Source organism: Stylophora pistillata, chromosome 2 (assembly GCF_964205215.1).
Source record: "Stylophora pistillata chromosome 2, jaStyPist1.2, whole genome shotgun sequence".
NCBI classification, from domain to species: domain Eukaryota; kingdom Metazoa; phylum Cnidaria; class Anthozoa; order Scleractinia; family Pocilloporidae; genus Stylophora; species Stylophora pistillata.
The window spans coordinates 29389287-29414052 of record NC_142520.1 but is presented as its reverse complement, the minus strand read 5'-3'; the positions used below and the strand labels follow the sequence as shown (position 1 = coordinate 29414052).

Genomic DNA, 24766 nt, shown 5'->3' with positions numbered 1-24766 from the left:
TAGTATTGCAATCTGACATATTTAACTGAGAATGGGCGATTTACTCAAATTTTTATTTCATGAGCGAGTCCGACTTACCCTGGGCTACCTGTGACCATGTGAAAGAAAGCCAAGGTGATTATGATTGCTGGAAAAATCATCGAAAACCTCGTCTCTGGCATCATGAAATTGTTGAATCGAGTACAAATCGTCGTAAAATAGTTCCAGACGTTTTGAATCTGAAAGTCAAAAGAAGTATGTGGTCATAGGAAAGTTACGTATTGTGTTAGTTAAAGCCTTGTAACTTTAATTAATATTGGTGAAAATCGAGCCAGTTTTCTCAAGAGTTTAAGACAAATTAAGGCGAGTAAACTAATAAAAAGAACTATTTAACGCCATTAAACTGTGGTGATTGTTCTATGTGGCACCACAACGCTAGTCTCGCCAGTCTTAACTGTCGTTTCAATAATCCATCCCACATGGACAGTGCTAGTATCAGATCATTACGTAAGAAAATAAAAATCTTTTGAAGAAGAATATGGTTCTTATATGAACCATATAATCTCTTATATGGTTCATAAACACTTCAGAAAAATTAGATTAATGGAAAAGTATAAAATATAAGAGATTATAATAATAGTTTAGTCATTCTTTCACGCATTAAATTGTGAAACCACAAAATAACTGTCTTAATTTTGATTCTGCTCTCAATTTACGAGGAGTAAATACACATTATTGGTTTCACTTAGATACATCGGTTACACTTAGATACCTTAGGGTTAAATTTCAAAGTAATCAGAAATCAGTAATATTGTATGCACTCGTTTCGCAGGAATCCATACAAATACTTGACTTTCGATAATGGTGTCAACATCAGTAGGTAAATAAATTTCTTCTGCAAACAATTTCGATTCCTCACTCACACAAAGACAATTGTGCTTTTGCTGGCACTTGACAGGCCTGTCTCGGCTCACTAAGCGGAAAAGGTTGGATATTCATGAAGCCGGCTGAGCTCTTTATGACAAATTTTAGTTTCACTGTGATTACTTACGCTGAACGACGAGGCACCTTTCCGTGCCAAAATGAATTGTACACAGTTCCAACATGTTCAATTCGATGACAAAGACGATTACCTATAAAACGTTTTTCGTAAGATACTGATATTGCAACCATTCTTAAGTAAGAATGACTTTAATACCTGTTGGAAGAAAAAGAAACTCCCTAGTTTCACTTTGACAAGAACTCAGAACAGCCCACATTCCGGTAGATTTTGTGAAGGCAAGATAAGTTCACTGAAAGACGACTGATTTCAAGAGCTTTCGAATTATTTGATTGCTTTCCATGCAAAGAACTGAAAATACTTAAAAAGGAGATCGACATCAATCACTGAGATGCAATAAGTCGAGCAATAAAACAAAACAACTTACCAATATGACTTGCTTTATGATCAGCCCTGCAATCCCACCTCTGATTCCTCGGACCTCTGGCACACAGTGTATGGCGTCAACAGAACACGCATTTAACATGAGCAGCCCGAAAAATGACAGACAAGGATTTACTGGGAATTATTTGGGATTTATCTATTGTGGTTTAACATTTTTCATGATTGAAGAGGATCTCAGAGTGTATTTTGTTCTTTCCCGTGGCTACCACTGACTTTAATGCGCTAAGTTTGAAAATTAAAAGCTTCTTTTTTTTCAATTCTAATTTATTCTGCGAACGTTAAGCTCTCTTACTGACGTAAAAACAACTGTTATTGACCAAGACAGAATGCAAAAAACACGTCGGCACTTTACGAATTTAAAACGTGATTTTATTTTAAGTGCGGACAGCAAAAAACACTCACGAAAAATTCCAAACACGCAAACTAAATCATGGCTCAAAAGGGAAATCGAAAGACCCATTTTTTACGTTAGTTGTTCATGGCGTGTTTGTCACGTTCTTGCACTATAGTCCGACATGAAAGGATTTTCTGTCGAGGCAATTATGGTAAAGGCGGATTTCCGAGTCAATTAGGGCGTACATGACGCCTAGAAACCGCTGTAACCAGTCGAAGGAAGGTCAATGTCATTCAGAAGAGGTCAATTGAAAAGTAAGGACCAAAGCAAATGCTAAATCTGTATTTTGATCACGATGCTGAAACGACTGGAAAGGATAGTAACAACTAAACTGAAAGGCAAATGATTTCAATTTTCATTTATTCTCAGATGACAGTACGCTAATTTTGTTTTTGGAATTTACCGCCAAATTACCAAGCACCGAATAGCCAGCCTTCAAGCCCAGCCAGTCAAGAAAAAAAAATTGTGAGCCACCCCTAAAAAAGAAAAAAGAAAACAAACGAAGAAACAGAGTGTCTGACGTGAAAGTTTGAAGAATCGAAGCTTATATGAAAATGCTTAACTTGAGTCGATTAGGGGTCGAGGAGAGAAGAATTTAAAAAAATGTTGAAAGCTAGAAACTGCATATTCAAGTTTATTTCACACTGGAAAAAAATCCGTGGTTCCAGGTTTGGATCGAAACCCAAAACACAAAAGGAATTTAGACAAAATTGTCTGCTTATAAACAGTTTATAGGAATCTATAAATAACACACTCGCAGATTCTTCATTTATGCAATCAACGGCGCAGAAATACGATTAAAAATAAATTAGGGGAGAACCCTCATCTATACTGATTTTGCAGGCATAATGGACCACAGGTATCCCAAGCTCACGTCTCGAGCAAAAGCGAAGGATTATTTCATGAAGGCGTCACGCGTTGTGTCGCGGTGTTAAGTTAAGCGAGCAACCGTTGAGAATTTGAATGCGTTACAAGGAATGGTATGGGGAACAAAATATGGTCCATTTAAAACGCTAAATGTTCCGAAATATGAACATTTTTACACATGATATTAATAAAACTTACTCATTCCTTGTGTGTCTGTTGTGTTTTTTGGTGATTTTCAAGCCCAAAACAGGAGAAATCACCAAAAAACATAACGAAAACACAAGGATTGAGTTAGTTTTTTTAAACTAACGTGTAAAATATTCATATTTCGGAATGTTTAGTGTTTTAAATGGACCACATTTTATACTATTCCGCCTTATAACGCTTCAAATTCTCAACGGTTGTTCGCGTAACTAACACCGCGTCACACAAGGCGTGACGCTTTCATGAAATAATCCTTCACTCTTGCACGAGACGTGAACTTGGGACGCCTCTCAATGGACTCGAAAATAACGTGTTTTGTAACATGCTCAATTTCATGGGCACTAATTTTCACAACACGACCTTTTTATAAGCTGCAGGACCTAACAGTCCTTTTAAAGACAAATCAATTTATTAGCACTTATCATGTATGCAATGCAGCATGCTTCAAACTTGGTCGAGCCTATTTACTTCGTTTCAGCTTAATGATTTAATTTTCATTGACTGTCAGTGAAAAGTAACATTAGTCGGTTGAGGCATGTTGTTGACAGCTTTCTGTGCGTCTATCATTTCCCTCCAAAAACATTCAGATCGCCACAAATATTTTTGTCAGTTACTAAGTACTTCAAGAAATGCACAAATTGTTTGAACATGTTTTATTTTTAACTCATACTTTGAATGAATCACATTGCTTCAGGCCGATTTCTTGACAATGGTTTCAGGGGGACACTTTCAGACACCTGATTACATTTTACTCATTTGTAAATGCCGCAAATCCACCGGATAAAAATTCCGGGAGGTAAAAAACATTTTTGTCTTCACATTGCATCTTTAAAATTTCTAACATTACTGAAAATGGACTTTTTCAAAAGTTAAAAATTGTCACATCTCAACAGAAGATACTGGTTGAAATGAATATTCTCCTGGTTCCGCTAAAGTGGAGCTGCAAGCTCAACTCTCGCAAATTACTCTTTCGGTACTGGTGCAAAGTGAGAAGATAGCGATTGAATGTCTTATATCTTATTAATTTGCATAAACTTTAATTAACCGAGCCTAATTGATTTAAAACTGAAGATGCAGGTGCAACTGCCACCGGTTACATTTTATTTATTCTTCTGTGAAGAATTATAGGTCTTCACTTGCACTTTTTCTTTCAAACTGGAATACATCGAAATTTTAATTTTCTTACATTTCTTGCAAAACATTCACTCGCGTGACTGATCATGATTGACTTTTCAACTGAAACACGTCTCGAATTGTAGAAAAGAAAAACGCAAAAATCTTGAAAGAATGTTAACTTTTTGCTAGTCTCTTAAGTATGTTCACAGTCTATATTTGTTCAAGGTTAAGGCCGGGATGTAAAAAACTAACAGACAAAAATGAAACAATAATTTGTGTGGAATACGTTTACGTCATAAAGATTTCCTTGCGACGGTTGAACATCATTTTTAGATACATAAATTAATAACTATATTTAAAATCTGCCGAGTAAAGCGCGTTATTTCGACATTTTTCATGGGCTTTTTTGTTTTTTGTTGTTGTTGTTGTTGTTTTCTTAAGTTCATTTAAAAGGAAGTTTTTAATCAGTTAAAAAAATGTACAAATTAGATTACTTAAGTTCAAGAACTAGTGTTTACATTGCGAGAACAACTATTTATACGCGACTTTGTCTATCATGATTAGTAAGCGAGAGACCGCGTCAACATATTAATTTTTTTTATCAAATCTGGAACCAAATAACATCTGGCTGACCTCAGACAAACATTTCAAACGTTATTAAACTTTATTTGTCACTCCTTTGAAATAGAAAAGCCAAAAGCACAACAAACACAATGAAACGCAAGCTATGTCGTTGTTGTTGCACTGATCTAATACAAATAGGTACGTTCACCCTAGCTGCAAAGGGGCACAACTTTTTCGGCCATGAAGATTTATACGAGCCTAAGGGGCTCTGCTATTTACGATCTGATGTGGGAAAGATTTAGCCATTCATTTGCTTAACTTGCAGTCTCGAAAGTTCTTTTTAAACTAAGGATCTGTAAATTCAAATTGAATTTGTCTGTCTGACTTCCGGTTCTTAAAGACCTTTCTATAGACTGGACTTTATCATAAATACTATTTCTTATCATTTTTGACTCTATTCCTTTTTTGAAGAACGCTGGGCGAGCGAACGACAGAACAACATTTTCCTTAACAGAAGCCAGGAAAATCTTCTAGTGTTCCTTTTTTTCATTTTTACTTCTTGCTTATCCGAAATGTGCCTGGTGTTATTGTTCATTCTTCAAGGCTTTTATGTCACAAATTTCATTTTCAAGTAGTCGAGGAATTTGTTTTGGCAAACCGTCAAGATTGTTATTGCTCTACTAACTCAAACTTTTTAATACTCGACAGTTGTTCTCAGTTAAGAAACTTATATTCTCTATATTCTCTGAGCCGGTTAGACCGTCGTTTGAAGGAATTAGATCATTAAGACGCCGATAATTGAGTCATGAAATATAAATAACAAAAAGTGTTTATGTCAAATTCAAGAGTGCTTTCACGAAGAAACCTTTAATAATGTCGAAGATATTTTTGGTTTCAATTTCGTCCTCTCTTATCTAATTTTAATTTTGTGATTTGATTTTAGCGAACGTAAGAGACCAGTTGATGATTCTCTACAGCTGGTCTTTAGATATTCGTCAGTGCTTCTAGACTTAATTCATCTTGCACAGATTAAAATCTTCTATAACTTCAAACCACAAACTCTATTGCACCTTCACGACAAATTTCCTAAAACGTTCTTTATGTTCCAAGAAGTGTATTGTTGAGAGGACTCGTTCATTTATGGTCCTCAAATGTTCTCAATTCATTCTTCCGATAGGAAAATATATATGAAAACCATTCCAGCCGTTTTAATTATCTGATATGAAAATAAACATCAGGAAGGGATTTCAAATATCTCATTTGGAATGTTTCACAGGTTAAATATATGGGCAGATGTCGTATGGAGGCGGCGCGGAACCAGAATGAGAACTTTTACACAAGGTTTAATTTTCCAACTTGTCAATGAACATATAACAAATTAAATTGTTTTCTCCGCTCGGGAGCCTGTTTACTTCCCTTTAAAGAGTGACGGAGGCCACACATTCCGTCATGGAATGTCTGTTTGATCCCAGGTTACTTTTCAAGTGGAGCACAAAAACACTATTTCGTGACTGTTTCTTAGTTATTTTAGTCTTTCTTATCCAGTTACTATATTATTCTCACTAAAGCCAAACCACAAGCTAAGCCTTGCACGCGATTTTTATTTCATAGCAGGTGCGAAGCTTCATAGCACGTGCGCCCTTTCCTTGGGCCGACCTAGTCAATGATCATCTTCTGTTCTGATATAAAGCATGATGAACCCTAATTCTACAGAGCTGCTGGAAAAAAACATGAAAAACCACGACTATGCAAAAAGGGCGTTAGAATTACACCTTAGATTTGTAGTATTGAAATTTTTGGGACGTTGTCTCGGCTTCCCGAGCTTAACTTAGAAGATTTCAGTCTGCAAAATAAACGGGATATCCAGCAGCCAAGATGAATCTTAAATCTCTCATTTCATCATTAACAATGCAGTTTATTCAGTGATACAAAGGTCACCCTATTCTATCATACATAACATAGAAAAACACACTTTACTTCGCGATCAATATTCATTGTTTGTAACCAGGCTATTACATCTTCTGACTTGGTGAAATGGTGATTAAACGACAAAATGTTCAGGTCAAAAACAGTGAAAACTCCTTTGGAGGTTCTCGGTGTTCGGCAATTCTGTGACCTGAGTTCCTTCAATTCTGTTCTGAGGGGGCTTAGTAACTCTGGCTGTCTTACCTAAACAATACAAAAATACTAGCTATGTACAGTAAATGCATATAAAATGACTCATTATTAGAACCGGTTCTGTTTATTAACCAGACATGTTTATTAACACCCGTATAAGTTTCATCAACTCGGGCCACAGCCAAAATGTTATTTTCTGTGATCATTATTGGTTAATCTGCTTAACCAAAACAGTAGCTTGCCCGCTAAAGGGCCTATCGTCAGTCTCGAGGCAAGACGATAAGCTAGGAAGGAACTACTTTTGCAAGGGAATCGTATGCGAACGATGAGAGCCAAAGGGAAAACGTTGTGACAGTTGTCAGTATATCGAGAGATTGAAGGGAAGATACGAAGAGAATAAATATTTGTCAATTTTTACAGGCTCGAGCACCATCACATTACCAGTGGATATAAATTTTCTTTAAAGTTTATTATGTATTTATGTCTTTTTTTTAAGGGAGGACAACTTTAAAAATCAAAATATCGTTATAAGTTGAGCAGGCAACTCCGTGAGACGAAACACGCAAAGATTAGGAATTCCTGCATTTTAACATAGTTAGTTGACAATGTTGGTTAGGACACCCAACAGATTTCTTAGTTATAAGCGCTCCATTCATGAACAAAACGAACGATAACTTCCCATGAAAGCTCATGAATTCCATAGGTCTCCATGTGTAAAGGCACTAAGAAAAGAATGTGCACAATATGGTTGTTCCGCCCAACTTATAAAATATGGGACCCAAAATATGGGCAATTGTACCAAGAAATGTAAGAGAACTGACATCCATATCATCTTTTAAATGTAACATACGTAGAATAGACCTTGTTTCTGAATTGACTGATAGTAAATGTGAAAACTGCCTTTTATGTAAGACTTAGGTTAGATTTTAAATTGTACATATATATTGTTTTATTTTTAAATTTCTCAAATTTTTAGGTAGTATTTAGTGTCCCCAGTTAGTGGTTGTATAACTGCTATTTTAGATTTGACACATAAATAAAGGTTGTTGTTGTTGTTGTTGTTATTATTATTTGGAATGATGTTCTTAATGATGTTATGTTCAATTTAGACCATTTGCTTCATTTGTTTGCAAGGACCACAATGGAAACTACTGGTTCACCAGTAATTGTGTAATCCTATAAAAAGCCAATTTTTATTTTTTTTTATTTTTTTTTATTTTTAATTTAAGCACTTTTTAGAGTCTGTTTTGCCGGCCAGTGTAACCTGTCAACTTTACTTACTACAGTGGATCGGATAAATAAGTTGTACCCCTTAGCTTGTTGTAAATATTGTGTGAACATGGTCAAAAATATTTTTGACAGGGCCTTTTGAGCATCCGCCTAGATCACGGAGGGTCGTGGGTTCAAATCCCATCTGGAAACCCGATTTTCATAAATTGTTTATTTTCACCTTTTGAACCTGACAATTTAAATGTCCGAAGTACATTCTACAAAAGTTGTTCATTTTGTTGGTGCTTAAGTTGACAGCGTTTTTCCTGGCAGTTAAATTTTATGGCATCAACTTAAACCATGTTTTCTTAACATTTTAGTTTTTCTGTTGAGAAAGAAGTAATGCATAGCTCCAAAGCATTCCTTACTCTTCTAGTGATGAGTCAGTCCTGAGTTGCTTCTCACCCTTCCTTTACACTGGACAACTAACAGTCAACAAACCTTACTTTATTGATATATTAACATGCATTTACATTACATTTAAAGTAATTATTAGTAGTTATTATTATTTATTATTATTATTATTATTATTATTATTATTAACATGCATTTACATTACATTTAAAGTAAATTGATTACACCACATTACACTTCGGTTATAAAATATGAATCAGTGAAGAAGGGGCAAATCATCCCACGTTTTAAACTGGTTCTAACAGGAATCTATTCTCAAATGTAGCAACTCTTCAGATAACACTGGTTGAAATCTGAACGCGATTACTCAGAGTTCAGGGAACTTCTTCATAATGTACTTAAAAAGGTATTATTATTTGGAATAAGATGACAGCTACAATGAGTATTTTTTCTTTTTTTTTTTTGCAAACCTCAATATTGCATAGTGAAGGGCCTCATTGATTAGAATCTATCTCAACAATAGTCAACTAGAATAATAATCTGATCATTTCTGATCTCTAATACCCAAGTTTATGGGAGACTCAGTGTAAAACGTATGCATTTTTTCAAATATAAAATTTGCAAACCTTGTATCCACTTCAAAATGAAGAAGTTTATTACTTTAGCACTTATAATGATGTAATCACCTATATTTTCAGATCCTCAAATTCAATTGAAAGAATTTAGAATACTACTCAAACATGGTGATTTGGGAACGAAGCTCCTTCAGAGATTGCCATTCAATAAAACCAATTTTACTGATATATCACCTAGAAAAGCTCAAATTCCATGAACATCTCATGAAGTTTACGATTAAAGCTCTCACGATATATAGGCACTTAGATACGGAGCTACCCAAAATATTGCACCGTTTTTCCTCAAGCCAAGATTGTTACAGCGAAGGATCTCTTTGTTGTCAGATTAATAGGGAGTTATAAATTTCATTTGAACTGCTGTTGTGTCGCAGATCTGAACCGTTCCTGCTTTCTATGATATTTTGCCTTACAACTGGCATCTTAATGTTTAGAAGGTAGTTTGTTCTCCATTGGTCTGCAAGAGAGCGTAAGTCAGAACATGGTGTGATCAATTCGAGCAGTGACTCACTTGGCGAAACTTATTCAATGATACAGAAATGAGCGGAAAAGGTTGCATTACGACGAAAAATACCACAAATACAAGTAAATCCTACAGAGATTCTGAAGGCATATTTTGTTATCTTATTTTGTTACGATTGAATGGTATTTTTACGTACCTTGTTTTTCAAGATATGTGGTGTTTCGTCGTGAAGATATGCGGGCCGGAACTGAAACACACCGAACCTCAAATGTTTTACTACTGAGTTGCACGCATAAGTTACACACACCTCATATTTTCGTACACTTCCTATTGTTCTGCAGCAAGCCTCTATAGTTTTTGAAGGACAAGGAAACTTCTGAACGTAGAAATGAGCTAAGATGAGGAAGTGTATTGCGTCTCTCAGAGTAGGCGCCATTTTGGACTTTTTGTTGACGTCACCAAAATAAACATCTAGCTTTATGCGCGTGCGTTGTCATATCCATGGACCTAAGCTTGACTGCTGGCCTGACATTAACCCCACCCGGAAGTTGGCCCGTATTAAACAACAGCCATTGCTGCCAAATTGGACTCGCCTTCCATGATATCCGATAATAGTTCAAACAGCTCCACCCCACAGACACTTTGAAATGGTTATGTCTGAATCTGTTATTAATATGATTACAAATTCAGGGAAGCTATTCGTGCACTTAACTAATCCTGGTCATCTGCTAGAATTTATGACTAATCTCCTGGACAAAATTGCTGAGATTATTGACATTTGAGACTCATTTGTACTAAACCAGTCTAGAACCGAAACGTCCTCTAGATAAGCGTCCCCTATTTAGTAAAGTATAATAGTTTATGCAAATAAGATGTTTGAAAGGCAAAGCCTTCTCCATAAGATGAAGATCACGTAAGGCTTATTACGTTTAGTCTGAAAAAAGAAAACGCAGCCATTGGCTCATTGGTGTCATACCAATTGGACAGTTAGAAGGAGGCTTTCGATAGTCTGTTTTCGCTTGATCTAATTCAACCCCCCGCGCGTTCATCTTGCACGGGAACGTCAAATGACGTAATAGATAAGTAATTGACAGTAGGTGTCTGAGGGACAGGGCGTTCAGGTACGTGTTAGCTTGGAATAAATTTAACTTCATCGAAATTTTCTTGGTTTAAGTTTCTGATAGAGAGGAGTGGCTCCAGGATAATCGTCGGTTTAGTCCTCACCGCCACTATGAAGTCATACATACATTAAGTAATTTTCAATATGGCGGATGAATTTGTTATTCGTTATTTTCTGTGGAATTTGAAGTTTCAACGATTTGGTTGGCTTGATTACCATGAGATATTTAAGATTCAGACAATATAAAAGAGTGTTTTTGAGTTTAAGTGAGGATAAGGTGATCAACAACTTTATATTTAGACCGAAACATACAGCCAAGAGAATGATTCATCGGTTGTTCGATTGTTAATGTTTTGCCAGAGCACTAGGAGTTATTCGAAAATTTCCTGATATCGAAGTAGGAGATTGATGAGACAAATCGTAAGCACAAAAAGATTGAAACGTCGCCAACACCAAGTGTAATATATTTCCTGTCAGACCTTCCATAGTTAGGAAGAAGAAGAACGTGGAGAAGACCTTCACCTGTTAATACGTGAAGTCACATTGGAAGTAATGAGCGCAAGCCGACAAATACTGGAAAACGATGGAGTCAGCCCTTTCCTTCTAGTTCTAAAGAGCTCTCCTCTTCCCTTGCCTTGAGAAAGGAGGTAATCTCGGGGGACGAGTTGGCAGAACAATTACTCGTAGCCTTTCCATAATATTATTTGATACCTTAACAGGCAAATTAAAGATTTGATTTAGTGATGAATTTCATTGTCTTAAAATTATTCTGTTTCTGTATCAGTCATGGTCTAACTCATAGATCCCACTTCAAAGTTATTTCAAAATATTGTCAGCACCCATGCGTGCACTTTATTACCATAATAACAATAATAATGGCATTCAGCGTTGGTTGATTATCTAATCATTGGAAAACTGACTGTAAAATAACAAAATACAACAGCATCTTAAAAGAAAGGACTCTCACGAGTGAGCAAAAAGATTTTCCTTGCAACATCCACTGTATTTTGAAGCAGGAAGGCAATGAGAAGTATGAGAATCATCGACCAGATGTTCTTGGATATTAAAGGATGTTATTAGAAATCAAAATAATTAAAAACAAATTAACACATGTTACATATTGAGAATAAAATAGTTGGGTTTGGCTGAATTTTGGGTAATTTTGTGGAGTTCAACTGTGCACTTTAGCCACGGACACCCTTCAGTTCTAATAAAATACCTGGAGCCTGTGTGCAGAATGTTAAAATCATTTATAAATCAAAATAATTGATGATTACATCTTGAGAATAAAATAGTTTAATCATTGCTCTAACGTTCATGTAATTGGCAGGTAAAAGAACGTTTGGGTTTTTGGCTGAAGTTGGGGTAATTTTAGGGAGTTCAAATGTGTTCTTCAGCTTCGAGCACCCTTCAGTTCCAATGAAATACCTGGAGAGACTCCGGGCAGAGTGTTAAAATAATTCATGTACTGTCTTCACAGTTAGTATTTCTTGACTTGAGAAAATAGTTTCTCCGAGAATTGGCCAGAACCAAACCAATTATCTATACAAGAGTAAAGTTTCTTGTGCCAATTGCGTCATGAAAAGCAACCAAATAGAAACTTGCAACCAATTGTCAAAATAACTAAATTGTGATCACGTTGATATCTGCGCTCACTTTTAGAAGAGCATTTAGCAAAGAGCTAGAATAGCATCTGTCACAGAAACTCTTAACCTGCCGGTGGTGTTCAAAACTATTGACTTCTGTGATTTTGTTGACACTAAATGCGACCTTTCTAATAGCCTTGATTCCAGCTAATTTCCTATTTTCATAAGATTCACAAGTCTTTTGGGAATCTTATTGATTGCTAAAAACAATCATACAGGATTTATATTTCAAAGAACACCAGAGTAAAAAACATCATTTTGTCCCTCAGTTTTTGAGAAATCCTCATGATATAATTTTGCTCAATTTTCGGTCGGGTCCACCAAACTAAACAGACTTTTTATATTGAGACCAGTATGAAATCGACTCCTTGTAATCACTGTTACAGACTAAAGATATTTCTTTTGGTTTTCTTAAAGGCATTGAAATCACCAACTTAAGTCGCTACTGCCCCAACAGAGATGATGTTACATAACTGTGATCCCCGTTTCATAACTGGTAAAACCGCACAAGAAACGAAAATAAACACGTGCGCTGAAAGCTTTATTACATAATTAGTGCGGTCTTTTGTAGAAAAATAAAACATAACCGTAACAATAACTACAAAATAACATGAAAAAAAAGAATGAAAGAAATGTACCACTTATCTCTGTGGTCATTTTTTTTCCTATGGTTAATTCTTCGCTCCAAGAATTCGATTATGTGTGAGCTCGTGTTGCCTTCGAGGTAGAAAAACAGCATCTGTTTTTCGTCGAGAAATGTGTAGTCTTGTTGTCGGAGAAGTCCTCGCCTAATTACTTGGTTGTGTAAGACATTAGCACTCGTACTTGGCTTTTCGAGGTGGACCATTTCAATTGCTTTGAGTTCATATGGGATTTGTTTGACTCCATATGGACACTTCAGTTTTCCTCGTGTTTCTTTCTGAGTTCGTGGACCAACCGACCCGAAAATAACCCTGCATAACTTCTAGCGTCGGCCTACCGCGAACATTGCATGTATTGGCGATACATTTCGCGTATCCAAGGCGAAAAAGAATTCCCCACGCACGACATTATACTGGCTTACCACTGCTCCTGAGCAAGAATTTGAACTGAAGAAAAGTACTAGTGGTTGCACGTGGAAACATAATGATTTAGGGAGATCGTTTGTTCTTCTATAAATTATGTAATGCTTTGCTGAAATGCCTGCTCGTCTATCTCTTTTATTTTTTTTTTTATTTACAAAATTCCCTTACTCATTTGCCATTTTCCTTTCTCTTTTTTAACAAACGTACTTTATTTTTCTTGCTGACAAAGCTAAGGGCGAAGAATTTAGTGAGGAGTTAAGACAATCTGCTTCTTTTCAAAGAGAGAGCTAACTTATTTAAATTTAAAAATGTTCTTAAAAATTATTACTTTTAATGATCATAATGGAAGTGAGGAATATTTGATGACAAATGAATGGAATAGAAAAGTAAATCCTGGTTTTGCAGACAATATAAAGTTCTGAAATACCAGGGCTTTGGGTTGTGAAATATGGCCAAATAGATTTACATCAGTATTGTATTTCAAATAACATCACGTACCACATGCATTTTTACTTGTAACTGAACGACAATCTCTTTTAGAAATTATTACAAAAAGCGATGGAAACTTGAGAAACAAATTGAAGTCGAAGAGATGGTTTTGTGAAAGATGAAAGATACCTAAGTAATAGCGAGACGCAGCAACAAACGTATTTAACGCAGAATTGGTTTTCAAAATTAGACTAAACAATGGATATATGGCTGTGTCCTTTTCTTGCCGATTATTCAGAGGCAATAGGGCGTCATCCCCTACGATGCCATAAAACGAACACAATAGTCTAAATTAGAGTTCAAATAACTTTCTAACCAGTTCCTTGTAAAACATGATCGTGTTGTTTTGTTCAACGACACAAAACGAAAAAAGATAAATATAATCTTCATTGGCATCATAAGCATCTTCGAGATATCAGTCTGAATTCTTGACCGTCTCTCATCACTTAATCACCAACCAACTGATTATTAAATGGGACCTAGTTGGTCATCAGCGTCACACATGACTGTGAACATGAGTTCTCAACAACAGGTAAGTAAACGAACATTTCATGATGAACTGCACGATTTCGTCTGAATTTTTATTATCATTTATGATTTATTTTATTGATCAAGTCGTACAGAGGGTGATCAGCATGATATAATCTCGTTACCTTGTACTCTAATTGTCTTTCTTGTGGTTTTGCATTTGACGTCAGTTTTCGCTCAAGTGCTTGAAGATTAGACATCCACCTGGTTTAAATGAAAAACATTTTTGGTCGTGCTATTTGTAGTTTCTCTACAAACATCTTTCCCCAAGCCTCTTACTGTCGTCTAAAAGGTCAAACCTTTCTAAGAAACCTCCGTGGTGAAGGCACAATCAATCTGCTACACTTCATCGACAGTCTGTTTTGTGGAACAATCGAAACTTTCCACGGGTAAAAATTCTTTAAAACTTTCAGGTTATGAAATGGGAAAAATTTCAAAGGTAATTCCCATGATTCTAACTATTAATGACCCGTTATATATCTTATTAGACGTTTTGTTGTGTAGTATCGCTGAGTATTTTTACGAGTTGTGCTGTATTTTGACGAGCCCGTAGGGCGAAAACATCAAAGAGAAGATATTTAATCGCTGCCCTTGGCATTTTGCTCCATTACTGCAAGTGTAATTTGCGAGAGCTGCATGTAGAGCTCCAGTTAAGACGATCTGGGAGAATATTTCTTTTTGCCAGTATCTTCTAGCACGATGTGGAAAGTTCTAACTTTAAAAAGGCCAATGAGAGTAATATTAGAAATTTCAAGATACAGTATAAAGAAACATTTTATGTCATGGAATGCTTTACCATGAGCACCAAGGTAGAATGAAATTAAAGATGGTTAAAAGTGTGCCCCTTTTTAAAATTTTCGACAAATTGGCTCATAACAATGAGATTATATCAAAATATTGGTAAAAAAAAAAGAAAGTTCAGACAATCTGTCCCTTTTTTCGACGTACCTAGAAATTGATAAGCAAGTTTATAACGATCTGTACGTTTTCACAGGAGGTGATGGTTGCAGGAAGCTGGCAATACCACATCCCAATTTACTTGTTGAATCTTGAGGTTATGAAAACATAAAGCTGTAATGGAGATATAGGTAAAACTACCTCGATCAATTTGAAAACTTGCTAGCCGACATACGTGATGCTTGCCGAGACATCGCTCTGTTTTTGTCACGGACTCGACGAAAGGTCGTGCCCTAAAATTAGTGACCAAAAATGGAGCATGTTACAAATCACGTTCTTTTCAAGTTCGTCCGCCATGCCTGCAAGATACACAGCTGCGTTGTCCCTTGGTTTAATTCTAATCTTATTTCTGCGTCCTCGATTGAATAAATGAATAATCTGCTAGAGAGTCTTTGTTCTTCGTTGATGCTGTAAAGCGTGTTCTGGCTTTAAATTTAAATAAACAGTATATATTTTAAATCCCTGTCGGAACGACTTCTCTGCGATTTAATTCGTCCAATCATTCCAATTATCTATAGACTTATAGACCTCTTATAGACCTATAAACTTCTCAAAAGCTAACAGTTTTTTTTTCTTTTTTCTTAAGGTTAATAAAATGGTTTCAATTAGAACCTGGAGCCAAGGAATTTTTCAAAAACGGAGCAAACTTGAATACGCAATTTCTAACTTTCAACGCCTTGATTTTCAAGCTTTCACGACAAATTAAAAGTACTGTTTCCGTGTTTGTTTTCTTTTTTCTCTCCTAAGCGTAGCTCATAGTGTTGTTCAGTCTTGGAGCTGCGCTTAAATGCTTTTCAGTCTTGTTACCTGGGCTGGATAACTGCCACCTGGGAATAAATAATAATAATAATAATAATAATAATAATAGTAATAATATCAATTTCTAGAGCGCATTTCTATGCAATGTTCTAATGCGCTTTAAAATGCTGTGCGGGGTTTTTTTCCAGACTGCCAACGGCAGTTTACAGTGAAGAAAGAAGAAATATTACAGATGCCCCCTCCCCCCAATTCCTAATAAACAGGCCAGACCATCTCACAGTAATCGCGTGATGTGGGTTCTTTAACGTCCCCTGCCTAACTAAACTGACAGATGCAGGAGAAGGGACCTCCGGCTTTACGTCCTAAATGAAACTGAAGTATTTAAGCTTAACTCTTGACAGCAATTATTTGCATTTCAGTTTCGTTGTTACTCTGTTTTCCGGTTTCTCTCAACATTTTACTCATCGTTTTAGTAACGTGATCAAAATAGCGAATTATAATTTTCTTGGTCCTCATTTTTTAAGTAATCTCTTTTGAATAAAATTGACCTTCTTTCTTTCCCACTGTTTATAGCTTTTTCAAGATGTCATACAATCATGTATATTGCTTTAGACGTACCAAGGAAACCGCCGTTGTGGGTTGGAAATCCGCATTTATCATAATTGCCTCGGCTGAAATTCCTTTTCTATGTCATTATCCACACGAAATACAAAGACAGAACGTGACGAACACGCTATCAAGACCAGCATAAAAAATGGTTCAAATATTTTTCCTTTGTTGCCATTTTTGTTTGGTCTGCATATGTGAAATCATAGGTATGCGTTTTTCTCTGTTAACGTACAAAATAAAATCATACTTTCGAATTATCAAGGTCCGACTTGTTTTTGAAATTCTCTGCTTTTATTACCACTTTTTTTTATGTCGGTAAGAGAGCTTAACGTATATCGAATGAATTAGAATTGAAAAAAGAAGCTTTTGATTTACAAAGTGTATTAAAGTCAGTGGTGTCCACGGGAAAGTACATAGTATCCTGTGATATCCTCTGAAATCATAAATGATGCTAGACCACAATGGAGAAATAAATCCCAAGAAATCCCTTCCTGTTATTTTGTCAGGCTGCTACCTAAATGAGTGCTCTGTTGACACCATAAACTGTATGTGCTAGACTTCCGTAAAAGCAGAGACAAAAGAGAGAGAAAAAGGACAAAGACATATTTAGACAAAGTAATTTGACTCTCTTTTAAGTATGACTGAATACGTCAGAGATAAGAAAGTTCTTCTATTTTGAGATCTTTCTCCTTTTTCTTTTCTGGCAAAAATAGTCAATAATAAAAATAATGATAATAATTGTAATGTTGATGATGATGATAACCGCTATGATGATGATCATCACTATTCTAAAAACAAGAATGGCTGCCCTGGCACTTGTAAATACCGCTGATTATTCTGACCGTGTTTTTCATTCCCAAGTAGGTTTTCAGGAGCAAGGATAATCGCAATTGTCGTGACAGAACCTAGAAATTGTAACAATGATTTTCATGAAGTTGCAAATGAACCGAAAAACAAATATCAATCTGCCAACAAGACCAACACAGCGCAGGAGCCTAATATCCACTCCATTTTTCAAAGACAGGACTTGCAGGTTCTGACATATCGGAATCCTTCGCCTAATTCTGGGTTCGTATTGTGACCGCTGGCTCACCAGGCCTACGAGGCACAAGGCAGGATCTGCATAAATTAGGATGACAAACACAAACCCCAATGGGAATCCCTTTGTAAGCTGTTACGATAGATTTTTAGGTTACCGAGTTTTATGCTAGCGCTAAAAAAATATACAAAGTTCAACGTAGAAACTGTGAGATCTTGCTAAGTTCAACAAAGCATAAATGCTACCACTTCCTATTCAGTCAACCGTAAACAGTTGTTATTAGATCATAACTGTAACTCGTGTCAAACTGTAACCGTCACCTGTCATGACCTTTTGTGTAGTTGTTATCCACCAAAACTTTTCGAAACTGATTGATCTTGTAAAAGGCGAAATTCCTGCCTATCCAATCTTTGTGATCCTTTAGATAATTTAGAGCATTACCTAACCCTTTGTACATTAGGCTTAAATAGAGCTGTTTTGTAAAGCTTTTTTTGGTCAAGCCAGGTAGCCTGTTCTGGCCAGAAGAAATTCAGCCAGGTCAGGCCAGTGTAGGGCCAAGTAAGTTCAGTAGCGCTTACAGAATAAGTCTATGTTGGAGCCAACCTTGTTGTTGTCAGTCATTGTCTCAAGGATAGTCAACAGCCGTAACAGATCCCGGCCTTCCCGCAACCAGCGAGTGTCCTCAGGCAAGCCTTTTCTCAGAGGAAGTTTATAGAGTTGTTCTCGTCCGTCAGTTTATTTGTGAAGGCAAAATCCTGTTTTCACAAAACGATGTAAAATGACACCCAGTGATTGTACACTTCTAGAAACATAGTAACAATCCGCATGTAGAAGACAGTAGGCCACTATAACCATTAGGGTCAAGCCTGGCGCAAATGGTCAACTTAAGCAAGCAAGATGACTTCTGTTGGCCTAATGTTTTCAAAACCATTTTATGGAGAAAAACCCTTGAAACTTAGTCTTTTCAGGGGTCTCTTGTGGTCAGGCTCATAAATACAGCGCTTTTAGGTTTTAGTGACACAGATGAAACCCACATTTATGATTTATGGTATATGATTATATCGCTGGCAGCACCCTCAAGCAAGCTAAGGCGAATCCTGTGAATCCCGAGCGGGCAAGATGGGCCCACCATTCCCGCTCTGGATTGCCTACTTTAATCCCACGCAAGAAAAAAAGTGCATGGAGCGGACTTACAACCTTCGTAACTTTTGGATAATGCGGCGAAGAAGTCGCAAAAAGCGGCGGAAGATAGTCAAAACAAAAAAAAAATTAAACGACCCTCTTGGCTTATTGCGCTATAACCACGGTGGCTTTCTTTCTCGGATCTCGAAATAAACAAGTAATTCTTGTTTCTCATTAAGACGAAATATTTTTAAAGGAGGCAAGTTTCTAAAGAAACTATGGTGCTGCATCGGTGGGGATAACAAAGTAATGATAATGATAATGATATGATAATGATAATGATAATGATAATGATAATGATAATGATTTAACAATGGACATCCACTGGGTGGCTATTCTTGTCCACTGTTCCAGATCGAATTGGAATTTGGAATGTTGGTTTTTGCGGAGGGAGGAAAACCCGAGGACCCGGAGAAAAACCCTCGGAGCAAGGACGAGAACCAACAACAAACTCAACCCACATGAGACGCCAGGTCCGGGAATCGAACCCGGGCCACAGTGGTGGGAGGCGAGTGCTCTCACCACTGCGCCATCCCTGCTCCCCATGAGTTGCCAGTAATCAGATCCTTGTATTTGCGCAAAGATATTTGAGATCGCCACGGGGCAAACAGCGCAGCCCGCTAGAAAGAAATGTTTGGATAAAGGTAGTCTTAACGTAAAAAAAAAAAAAAACATTTTGGCGAGACTTCGTCGCTTTTTCGCCGCTTGATTTGGGTCACGCTGATACAAGGGAAGTGTAAGTCTTTGGGAGAACATCTACGAAATATGTAGTCAAATCGACCGACAAACTTTTCTCCTTGCGCAAGGTTTATTGTGAAATTGACATCCTTAATGGTCTCAAAATTTAGAAATATTAGGTATGAATCGCCAAGAAATGACTCATTTAAGCCTTTTCAGTTTTGTTTAATTTGGTTACGTGTATCTCTAGCTATTTTCTTAGCTTGGTAATACAAAAGATCGCTGAAACAGCTACCCCGAAACAGCACGAGATTGAAATGGTATGCTTGAGCATTAAATATCATCGTGATACATTAAAGTGATTTAACACCTACATTGCTTATTTGTCATGATCTATGAGAACGAAACAGCTTTGATAATCAGTTCAAAACTGAACCTTCTCTTCTGCAATGATGAGTAGGTACAAATGGGTCACTTAAGTTGAACGATGCCCAACTGAATGAATACAGGTCCACAATTTTCGACCGGAGTTCCCGTGATCTTTCCTTTCCCGACAGATCCCCCAAGGAACTCGAGGAGAAAAGTGGCAGCTCAGAAACGTTTGAATTTTTCTCAAACAAGCTATCGCTTAACCAGGGGTTTCCTCATGTTTTTCCTCATGTTTTTCATCGCTTATTCCATCGTTTCAAAGAGCAACAGCCCGGTCAAAAAACATTTCCATCACGCTAACAGCGACTTCTCCCTCGAGGAGACATATTTTCAGACGTCGTGAGTTGTTTATTCAACACATCAACAAGTATTAAAAGAGGTTCTACATACATGAATCCAACTGATAAGACTTAAATGAGTTATTTCCTTGCGATTTATGGCTAATTTTGTAATACGTCGAGACCACCTTGCGCAATGAGAGAAGTTTATCAGCATATTTTATGATATGTTTCGGGGTAATTCCGACCAAAACTCACACCTACCTTGTAATAAAGCTATCTTAATCCATCGATGATAAAACTGAGGCAAAAAATCGTTGATCTCTGTCAAAAATCGTTTTTGTTTTTGAACATCGAACTGCCTTTCGCCATGCATTTCTTTCTAGCGGGCTGCAATGTTTGCCCTGTGGCGATCTAAGAAATCTTTGCCCAAACGCAGGGATTTGGTTACTGACAACTCATTTATTTGGTTTTATGAACTAAGTTGAAATTGTAAATTGGCCACCGTAAAGAGTTAAAAAGCTGACGTTTGGAACGGTAGCCCTTCGTCAGAGCTAATGACGAAGGGCTAACTCTCGAAACGTCAGCTTTCTACGGAACTCATTAACGTCATTAACGTCACCATTAACGTCACCATTAACCATTAACCATTAACGTCACCTTACCCATCTCGGATCATTTTTTTGTTGAGTGTTTTATTCGCTTCCCAAGTTCATCAATCTCTACCAAGTCTGTGTCATATCGCAGGTTAAAGAACATCGACATTGATGCATTTAAATCGGACATCACCTCGTCTGTACTTTGCAGTGACACACACTGGAGCAACCTTGGCGATTTATCCAAGCAGTACTCCTCGACTTTAACAGAAATCCTGGATAAACATGCTCCCATAAAGACAAAAACTCTTGTTACTCGTGCAAAGATCCCTTGGTTTAACGCTGATGTTCTCCAGTTTAAACGTATTCGTCGCAAGGCTGAGCGGAAAGCTCTTAAAAGTGGTCTTTCTTCAGATTGGCTTGCTTATCGTAAAATCTGTAATAGATATTCTGCTCTTCTCAAGTCTACTCGAGCTTCTTATTACTCAGATTTAATTGGTCAGTGCGCTGGTGACTCCGGGAAGTTGTTCAAATTGGTTTCATTCCTTTGTAAGGGTCCTAATGTTAATGATCTACCACCTCATGATGACCCAGTTCTACTTGCGAATAAATTTGGGGAATTCTTTGTTAAAAAAATTGAACTCATCAAAGATTCCATCAGTGATATTGAAGTTAATCCTCCTTATTCTGATACTGCTGCTCCAGCTGTAGAACTTGACAGTTTTTCGCCGTTATCAGTGGAAGATGTTTGCAATATAATCAGTACATCGTCTAATGCCTCATGCTCCCTGGATCCAATCCCTACATGGCTTGTGAAGTCTTGTCTTGACGTCCTTGCGCCCTCCATTACTCGCATGGTAAATTTGTCTATTCGCCACGCCTATGTTCCCGATGATTGGAAAACTGCAATTGTGAAACCTCTATTAAAGAAACCCGGTCTAGAGTTAACTTATAAAAACTTCCGTCCGGTAAGCAATCTAACATTCATCTCCAAGATCGTCGAAAAGGCGGTTCTTTCTCAACTGTTTAAGCACGGTGAATACAATGCTCCTCTGCCGAAGTTACAATCAGGGTTTAGAAGATTTCACTCTACCGAAACTGCCTTGCTTAAGGTTCAAAGTGATATTCTTATGTCAATGGACCATCAGGAAATTACGCTTCTTGTGCTACTGGATCTAAGCGCTGCTTTTGATACAATCGATCATCAGATTCTCCTTAATGTTCTTGAAAGCGATTTTGGAATCATTGGCTCTGCCCATAAATGGTTTGCGTCTTATCTGTCTGGCCGAAAACAACGTGTTCTCATAAACGATCGAACATCAGATGATTTTCATTTGAACTGCGGTGTCCCACAAGGCAGCTGGGTCCTATTTTATTCATATTATACATATCTCGACTATATCACGTGATCGCTAACCATCTCCCCTCTGCTCACGGATATGCCGATGATACACAACTTCATCTGTCGTTTAGACCCAATGACATATCTTCGCAAGACCACGCCATAGCTACTCTTGAAGCCTGCATTTCGGATGTCCGCTCATGGTTGATTTATAATCGCCTGTTAATTAACGATTCTAAAACCGAATTCTTAGTTGTTGGTTCCCGCCATCAATTATCAAAAATCGCAATTGATTCCATCACAGTCGGTAATTCTACCATTCAGCCTCTCAACAGTGTTCGAAACCTGGGTTCCTGGTTTGACTCCAATATGTCCATGTCCATTCACATTGGTAAGATCTGCAGCAAAGCTTTTCATGGATTGTATAAAATTCGCCAAATTAGGAAATTCCTCAGTCCTGAGTCCACGAAGACTCTTGTTCACGCATTTGTGACTTCGCATTTAGACTATTGCAACTCCCTTTTATTTGGCGTACCCAAGTACCAGACAGAGCGTCTTCAGAAGGTGCTTAACGCCGCTGCTCGACTAATTTTTGGGATTCCCAAGTTTCACCACATCTCGTCCGCCTTATATAATCTTCACTGGCTTCCTGTGGCTTATCGCGTCCATTTTAAGTTGTTACTTTTAATTTATAAAGCTTTAAATAACCAAGGCCCACTATACATAAAAGAATATCTGCAGCCACACAGTGTCAAGGGTCATCAGCTACGTTCCTGCGATCAGGGTCTCCTTAAGGTCCCAAGAACTAACTTTAAGACCTTTGGTGATCGTGCCTTTGCCCGTTCTGGACCTTTTTTGTGGAACGAACTGCCGCTTGAAATTCGAAACAGTCCAAGTGTAACGATTTTTAAGTCAAAGCTTAAGACACATCTATTCAAGCTGGCTTACAGTTTGTTTTGATATTTTGTCGTTTATCATTTTAATATTTGTAGTTAATAATGTTGTAAAGCGCTTTAGAATATTTTATAATTTTAGCGCTTTAGAAATGTAAATTATTATTATTATTATAGATGATATAACCAAATTGCCAAATATTTCTACTCGTTCGGTCAAGATAGTTAACTATCAGCCTCGTTCTTTTTTCGCGTTTTTATGGACCGAAACAAAGTCGAGCTTCATAAAACGCAAAAAGAGATCTCGGCCAATATCCAGCCATCATGATCTCATGCTTGATCAATACCAAATACTGAACTTGAGAGTGTCTAGGAAGGCGTTTGTCAACTACTCTTCACAAGGGAAGTTCATGTAGTTCTGAATACGAGATTGTCGATGAGTGTAATTTGCCTGTGTGGCATCTGAGTACCATATGAATGAATATATGTATGAATATATGAACTTCATGTATTCATTGTATCTTATTTATCATCACGGCTTTATTACGAATCAACTTAACGGCCTGCTCCCAGTTGGCTTGTTAGCTCAATTGGTAGAGCGCTGCACTAGTATCGCAGAGGTCAGTGGTTCGAATCCCGTACAGACCTGATTTTTTTCAGGTCTGATTTTCGCTATTGCATAAATAGCGCTATCCACTGCGAAGGATCGTGCATTATACGTATTCAATACCGCAGTTCAAAGTATATGAACTTCATATATTCATTGTATCTTATTTATCATCACGGCTTTATTACGAATCAACTTAACGGCCTGCTCCCAGTTGGCTTGTTAGCTCAATTGGAAGAGCGCTGCACTAGTATCGCAGAGGTCAGTGGTTCGAATCTCGTACAGGCCTGATTTTTTTCAGGTCTGATTTTCGCTATTGCATAAATAGCGCTATCCACTGCGAAGGATCGTGCATTATACGTATTTAATACCGCAGTTCAAAATATATGAACTTCATATATTCATTGTAACAAAATCATTAGCCAACGGAATGCCAGTAATTAGAGAGTTTTGCCTTCAAAAAGCCTCGAGTTTTCCTTAACAACTTTTTATAAACGTTTCATTTTCTTCTGAACTTTTTTGCTGGACAACGGTTGCTTCTTGTGTTTACCTTCACAATTTTAAGCGAGAATTTGGCGCGCGACCGACCAAAAGTAATCCCTTACACATGCTGTACGTTTGTACACCGTGTTGGTCGGATGAGATATCGGAAACCAAGCAAAACCAGTTGATCGAGGGCTCTTTTAAACAAACCTTAAAAAGGAATTGACATGAAATGTTATTTTTTCTCGTGTACACACGAGTTAAATTTTATTGGCTAAAATGTGCACATCCTAATAATACCCCACTTTTTTACTCCCCTCGACGAGTTACATTAAGATTTACTTCCTGATAAATCTTAAATCAGTGATAACTGAATGAGTAATACGGTGCAACTTTACCACGGCACTAACCGAGAATATGAAATCAAATTGCAGTTTTCAGACCGAAAACTCGATCATACTTTAGAGAACCGACTAAACTTATGTTTCGAAGAGGGATGCAAACCAAAAAGTTATCATTTGAAGCACTTTGCCTAATTGAAAAATTGCACCCTTACTTCTGATTGGCCGTGTAATAAATCCCAGCTTGGTATCGAAGTAGTATAAAGAATTTTTTTTCCACAACACAGACACAGCCATTTACGAGTGGCAGATCACTAAGCGC

The 24766-nt window shown here is 37.2% G+C and overlaps 2 protein-coding genes across 7 annotated transcripts in view; one reads left to right on the top strand and one right to left on the bottom strand.

Moving 5' to 3' along the window:
- The window catches only part of LOC111343280 (protein Wnt-8b), a 50186-nt gene that overhangs the window by 3372 nt on the left and 22048 nt on the right, over positions 1-24766 (bottom strand). The window contains exons 1-3 of one of the 3 annotated variants that reach the window (XM_088750338.1): positions 1407-1876; positions 1031-1112; positions 79-218 (exon numbers count right to left, since the gene is read on the bottom strand). In XM_088750338.1, coding sequence (XP_088606464.1) covers positions 79-164 — 86 coding nt within the window. In that variant the 5' untranslated portion in view covers positions 165-218; positions 1031-1112; positions 1407-1876. Of the gene's footprint in view, positions 1-78; positions 219-1030; positions 1113-1406; positions 1877-24766 lie in introns of those variants that run through there. The other 2 variants (XM_088750337.1, XM_088750336.1) reach the window with 2 other exon arrangements.
- The window catches only part of LOC148738252 (uncharacterized), a 72539-nt gene that overhangs the window by 36773 nt on the left and 11000 nt on the right, over positions 1-24766 (top strand). The window lies entirely within an intron of this gene.